This window comes from Arachis ipaensis, chromosome B03, assembly GCF_000816755.2.
Source record: "Arachis ipaensis cultivar K30076 chromosome B03, Araip1.1, whole genome shotgun sequence".
Lineage (NCBI taxonomy): Eukaryota > Viridiplantae > Streptophyta > Magnoliopsida > Fabales > Fabaceae > Arachis > Arachis ipaensis.
This window is the reverse complement of record NC_029787.2, coordinates 114,856,039-114,863,375: the sequence shown is the minus strand read 5'-3', so window position 1 is coordinate 114,863,375 and position 7,337 is coordinate 114,856,039. Positions and strand designations below refer to the sequence as shown.

Here is a 7,337-nt window from a genome sequence, read left to right as displayed (position 1 = left end):
TAATTAAATAGTTAATTTTTTTATGTATATTCAATATAGTTGATTTTCAAAAATGCTACGTGGAAAATAGAAAAAAATAATGATTGATTGTTTGTATGTAATAAACTAGCTAAGGGTCAACATTTTCCATAGCATATGAATTTGGACAAAAATTTCCAATTTTGGAACACATGTATGTGTTGTTTAACGAAGCATGATAATGGGATACGATATACGACAAACAAATGAAGAGTACATAGAGGGTTTGGTTGGGCAAAGCTGACAGAAAATCAGTGTACGATAAAGTAGAGAGAATCTAAAGATGCTAGAATCTCTGGAGAATGCCAATTAGGAATAAGAAGGATTAATCAAATCCAGTAATTAATTGTAACAAAAACTGAATGGATCTGATAGAATAAATAAAGTAGTGGTACTAGAGATATAAGAATGAGAAGATGGATAAAAAATGGTTGATTAAGCAGGTACCTGCTTGAACAACAAGCTGAGAGAACGTCGCTTGTTGGATTGGTCATCATGATCATCATAGTCATCATCAACTACCATCACAATCTTCTTCTCCATGGCCTCTGGTTGAGATTCAGGTTCAGGTTCAGGTTCAGGCTCAGGTGCTTTCTTTGCCTTTGCCTCTGCTTCTTCCTTTGATACTTTGGGCTTAGTGGCACAACCTCCCATTCTATCTCCTTTTTATTTATGTTTTTGTGTCGTCACACAAGAACAACGTAAGAGTAGAGGCAACCAATTAATTTAGAGAGGTACCAATGAATGTGATGGAACAACAATGGTGCTCAAAAATTAGGGAAAGTGTAGGCATTTCATCCTCTGTGCTCTCTCTTGGGCTGCTTATGTTTTTTGTAGGGCATGCATGTATAACCCCCTTTAATTTGACCCAGTCAAATCAAACTCCCCCTTTCGTTAACTATATATACTTATAAATGTTATTTGTATACTAAATTCTGAAATAACTTTTAAGTATTGAATTTAAAATAATTAATTTTACTACGTTAACACCCATGAATATTCTCAATAGTAGTGGACCCTTGGAGGAGTAGATATTAGGTATTTTCATTACAAAAATATAACATGGTGGTTGCTAGTTGGTGTCATGTACATTATGATACAGTTGCATCAACTAACATCCATAAAAAATTAAACCCACTAAACTATAATCCTTCATCTATCTGTATGTACTATTTGTTTATATACTAATCGTGCTCATGTTACTGTAATTATTTGGGTCACAGCATCTTCAACCGCCTTCATTTGAAGCAATAAATAAATAAATATAACGTGGTAAGGGACGAAAATGATTGAACACAAAGTATGGGGGACCGGCCCATGGGAACGTTGTTGACAATTTAATGGCAACCTTGGCCACATATGAATACTGTTGTTGTTCTGTTGCAATGAAAAGAAACAGATATACGATCGATGCGTCAAGGCACAGCACACGAAATTGTTGTACACTATAGACTTGTGGCTTTATTAACCTTCTACAGCAGCTTCAACCTTTCATCGTTGAGTTAATTAAGGAACCAACGCAATCACTTTAAGTTAAAAGGCATCCATATAGGTTTAAACTATATGTAACTATGCCAATTGTACACTAAATCAATTATCTGTAAAATATAAGATACATACTGAAAGTAAGTTAAACAACATATATATTTTATATATAAATACATAATGATCTTTTGTGTGTATATAGTATTGATGTTGTTTGACAAAATATTTTCGCCTAAAGTCAAAATAGGAGTACAAGATTAATACTGCTAAAATACTGAGAAGTAAAGATAAAAAGTGAAGTCTTAGAATAAAAACTAAGAGGTCGAAGAAGATCTCTTAAGAGGAGTCGGAAAATGAAGTAAAGTCTCATGATTCCCTCATATAAGTTGAAGGAAGCATCTCCTTATAGAGGCAAAGAGCATGTCTAAACTCGGGTAAATGAATGTAAGTCAAAAAAGAAAAAAGTCGAAAAACGTAAAACTGATATTTTTAAGAGAGGAAAATGAAGAAAGAAAATTTAGCCAAATTTCACAAAGATTATAATCTAAAAACAAGGAGATTGAACCTAGAAAAGGGACAATAGTCATAACTAAAACGTGTTTAGCTCCTAAACTTTAACTCAAAGCAATATCAAATAAGTGGGGAATTAAAAACTATCAAGATGTGGGTTGCAGAGTTTGGCATCTAAGAAAATAGCTGCTTCTCAGAATATGGATTGAAGAGTTAAGTATCCAAGGAAATAACTGCTTCTCAAGATGTGGGTAAACTAGGAAATGGATTCTTTAAATTGTTAAAAAAAAATTGAGAGTGTAAAGTGTGATCTTTAACTCTTTATTATTTTTTCTCATATTTATTTTTGGTCCTACTTATAAAATTAATGGTTAAAGATCACACTTTACTCCCTCAATTGTTTAAAAAAATTGAGAGGATCTATTTCCGGGAAACTGTATGATCTCCAAACAATACTAATATGAGTAAAGAAACTGATTTATAAATAGAGGTTATGAAGATTAATCGGGAGGACTTCCATTCTAAAACTCATTACTAATACACTAAAATTCCGAAGAATTTTTAAGTCACGCTGATAAGGTGAAAGAGATAGAGTACAAGTGTATGTTCTTATTGTCTTTTCCAATTTTACTACTTTATTCGTTTTCCATTTTTCTAGCACTGTAATATTCAATTTTTGTTTCAAATTATTGTTAGATTTTATTTCTTGGCAACATCTTTGAAAATTATTAATAATAGTTATATAAATAGTGATAGATCCAAAAAATTTTAACAGTGGGGACAAAATATATATAACATAATAATAATTTGGGTGTAACTAATATATATCCTAAAGACACATGACAAGCTTAGAATTAGTAGAAGGTTTTAAATTTTTTCATTTAAAAACTACAAAATAAATACATTAAAAACGTAAGTTTATTGTATTTTTAACAAAAATAATGTTTTCAATTTGTAATCTTAACATGTATTTTTAGGACACAAGATAAATAAATTTTAATAATTTTTATAATAAAAATATTATTGTTCATACCCTGTCCCAACGATAAGACCCAGGTACAAATAAAAGGCCCAATCCGAAGGGTTGAGCCTCACCTAGCATCGACCTTCCTCCTGCAAAGTCGGTTCTTACCACGACTTACCCTAAAGAAGTCGGGGACGAGAATTAGCTGGCAAATAAATATTCGTTCGAATGAGTAACTGCCCCTAGAATCTCTCTAACCACTTCCAAGAGCCATATCTTAACCTCCCTGAGATAAAGGGACGGTTAACACCCTAAAAAAGTGGCACTACTTCAACGGTGGTTATTGGTTCACCACTATAAATACACTGACACCTCTCAGGTATCTCTAAGTCCCAATACTCTCTAGACCTGCTCACACCCTTGCTGACTTAGGCATCGGAGTGTCTTTGCAGGTACCACCCCCATTCGTTCATACTCACAAGTCGGACGGAGGCCCCCAAGGCGCAGGCCCGCTCGAAGGCTTCCTTCCTCAGACGATTGGGCCAACCCAGCGAGTCCAACCCAACAATCTCCGATTACCCATCATAACATTGGCGCCGTTGCCGGGGACCCGAGAGATCAACCAGTGATGGCGGACAGATCCCCTGAAGATGGTCATGTGGAGTCGGATTCCGAACAAGAGAATCTGGACACCGGAAATAATGACGTGGACCAAACCCTCCACCAGAGAATCAACGATCAGCACAGAGAGGGTACCTCTGGAGTCAAAAATCCGAAGGTGAATTCCTCAGAAGGGCGCGAATCGGAGAAGGACGGACAGTCCCACGCAACTGAACTTATGGGATTAGTCCATGTCCACCAAAGCCGCCTGGAACAATTGGAACAAGAACGGGAGCGACAAAGGGAGACCGAAAAGAACCTAAAAGAGGAGATGGAACGGCGAAAAGAGTTAGAAAGAAAACTCTTGAAGTTAGAATCCTCCCTCAAAGGTCGGAACCCCCGTGATGATCGAGAGGAGTCGCCCCTAGGAGGGGAGGACCCCTTCAGCGAGGACATAATGAGGGCAAAAGTTCCGAGGAACTTCAAAAGCCCCGATATGGACCTCTATGACAGAACCACAGATCCGAAGCATCACCTAAGCAATTTCAAAAGTCGGATGTATCTGGCTGATGCCTCCGACGCTACGCGATGCAAAGCTTTCCCGACTACCCTGTCGAAAGCAGCGATGAAGTGGTTTGACAGCCTCCCCCCGAGGTCAGTCACCAGTTTTGAAGACCTCTCAAGGAAGTTCTTGATGAGGTTCTCTATCCAGAAGGACAAAGTAAAACATGCGCCAAGCCTCCTGGGGATAAAGCAAGAGGTCGGAGAATCCTTACGAGCCTATATGGAAAAGTTCAACAAAGCATGTTTAGAAATCCAAGACCTGCCCACCGAGGCAGTCGTTATGGGGTTGGTCAATGGGCTTAGAGAAGGTCCCTTCTCACAGTCCATATCAAAAAGGCACCCCACCTTCTTAAGTGATGTACAGGAAAGAGCTGAAAAGTACATCAACATGGAGGAGAATGCTAGGCTGAGAGATTCGAGTTGGCGACCTGGGCATCTGCCCTCAACAAAAGAGAGGGAGAGGGAGTCCAAGAAGAAGGAAGAACTCGGTCTCGATAGACCAAGGAAATATCACTGTTATACTCCTCTAAAGGTTTCCATAGCGGATGTATACAGAGAGATTTGCAATACTGAAAGGCTGCCACCTCCCAGGCCCATTAAAAATAAAAAAAGGGGGAGTCGCGGCGACTACTATGAGTACCATAAAATATATGGTCACTCGACAAATGACTGTTACGACCTTAAAAATGTGATAGAAAAGCTGGCTAGAGAAGGCCGGCTCGACAGATATCTCATAGAAAGGTCAGACGGTCATGGGAAGAGAAAACGAGACGATATGGATAGAAGAGACCCACCACCGCAGACTCCAGAGAGACATATCCATATGATCTCAGGAGGATTCGGGGAGGGGGACTCACCAAGTCCTCCCGCAAAAGACATCTCAAGCGAGTCTACCAGGTCGGAGAAGAGTCATCCGACCTCCCCACCATTTCATTCACAAGAGAAGATGGGCAAGGAATAATCCCCGGGCATGATGACCCAGTGGTAATTACTATGATCCTAGCCAATGCCCATCTCCACAGAACCCTAGTAGATCAAGGGAGCTCAGCGGACATCCTTTTCAAGCCCGCTTTTGACAAACTAGGGTTGGATGAGAAAGAATTAAGAGCCTACCCCGACACCTTGTACATACTAGGCGACACACCAATAAGACCACTAGGATTTCTACCCCTACACACTACCTTTGGAAAAGGGGAAAAATCTAAAACTCTGAGTATAGACTTCATAGTCATCGACGTAGGGTCAGCATATAATGCTTTGATCGACAGAGCTACCCTTAATCGACTCAGAGCGGTGGTGTCAACTCCGCACCTTTGCATGAAATTCCCGACCCCAGCGGGAATAGCAACGGTGAGGGGAGATCAGAAGTTGGCAAGAAAGTGCTACAATGAAAGCCTGAACCTGAGGGGAAAAGGCAAAGAAGTCCACACCATAGAGCTCGGCGGTGCAAGGGCCCGAGAAGAGCTGCGACCACAGCCGGAAGGAAAAACTGAGGAAATACAGGTCGGCAAAGAGGAAGGAAAAAACACCAACATAGGAGCCAACCTAGGGGAAACCCTAAAGCAAGGGTTGATTAAGCTCCTAAGAGACAATTCCGACCTCTTTACCTGGAAAGCCTCCGACATGCCCGGGATAGACCCCGAGCTCATGTCCCACAAGCTCTCGGTATACCCAGGGTCCCGACCTATACAACAAAGAAGACGCAAGCTCGACCCGGAACGAGCCCTAGTAGTAGAAGAACAAGTACAGGCACTCTTAGAAGCTGGCTTCATCAGAGAAGTTAAATATCCAACATGGCTAGCCAATGTAGTGCTAGTCAAAAAGCAAAATGGCAAATGGAAAATGTGTGTCGACTACACCGACTTAAATAAGGCATGTCCCAAGGACCCTTATCCACTACCAAGTATTGATACCCTAGTAGACTCTAGCTCGGGATATCAATACTTATCGTTCATGGATGCCTACTCGGGGTATAACCAAATCCCGATGTATGAGCCCGACCAGGAGAAAACATCATTCATCACGCCCAGAGCTAATTTCTGTTACGTGGTCATGCCATTTGGATTGAAAAATGCAGGGACCACATATCAGAGGCTGATGAATAAGGTGTTCGCTTCTCACCTTGGAAAGCTTAATGGAAGTCTATGTAGACGACATGCTGGTGAAAACCAAGAAAGAGGCCGACCTCTTAACAGACCCCTCGCAAGTATTTGACACCATAAGGTCACACGGGATAAGGCTAAATCCCGCAAAGTGTACCTTCGCAGTGGAAGCTGGAAAATTTCTAGGGTTTATGCTGACACAAAGGGGGATCGAAGCAAACCCCGATAAGTGTAGAGCTATCCTGGAAATGAAAAGCCCGACTTGCTTAAGAGAGGTCCAGCAGCTAAACGGCCGACTTGCAGCCCTCTCCAGATTCTTGGCAGGATCAGCACTAAAATCTCTTCCACTGTTCTCCTTATTGAGAAAGGGATGTCAGTTCGAGTGGACACCTGAATGCGAAGAGGCGTTCCAAGAATTCAAAAGATTCTTGAGTCAACCTCCGATTCTGACCCGACCCGTAGTTGGAGAAGACCTCGTCCTATACTTATCTGTAGCAGACAAGGCTGTCGCGTCAGCCCTGATAAGAGAAGACGAGGTCGGTCAGCATTCAGTGTATTTCATCAGCAAAGTTCTACAAGGCCCCGAGCTAAGGTACCACAAGCTAGAGAAGTTTGCCTACTCCTTAGTGGTAGCCTCACGAAGGCTACAGCCTTACTTTCAAGCTCATACAATAAGAGTCCGCACGAACCAACCCATGAAGCAAATCCTCCAAAAGACGGATGTTGCATGGAGAATGGTTCAATGGGCAATAGAGCTCTCCGAGTTCGACTTGAGGTATGAAACTCGGACGGCAATTAAAGCCCAATGCCTTACCGACTTCGTAGCAGAATACGCAGGAGATCAAGAGGAAAAGCCAATTACATGGGAACTCTATGTAGATGGATCCTCAAATAAGACAGGGAGCGGTGCAGGCATAATATTAGTGGACGAAAGGGGAACCCAAATAGAGGTTTCCCTCAAATTTGAATTCCCAACCTCAAATAATCAGGCAGAGTATGAAACCCTGATTGCCGGGTTGAAGCTGGCAGAAGAAGTCGGTGCTACAAAAGTGATGGTATATAGCGACTCCCAAGTGGTGACCTCCCAGATAAGT

The 7,337-nt window shown here is 41.2% G+C and overlaps 1 protein-coding gene across 1 annotated transcript in view; it reads right to left on the bottom strand.

The window, feature by feature from the left end:
* Positions 1-899, bottom strand: part of LOC107634627 (histone acetyltransferase KAT6A) — a 7,289-nt gene extending 6,390 nt beyond the window's left edge. Inside the window, exon 1 of the mRNA XM_016338049.2 lies at positions 466-899. Within this exon, the coding sequence (XP_016193535.1) occupies positions 466-672 (207 nt within the window). The 5' untranslated portion in view covers positions 673-899. The remainder of the gene's footprint in view (positions 1-465) is intronic.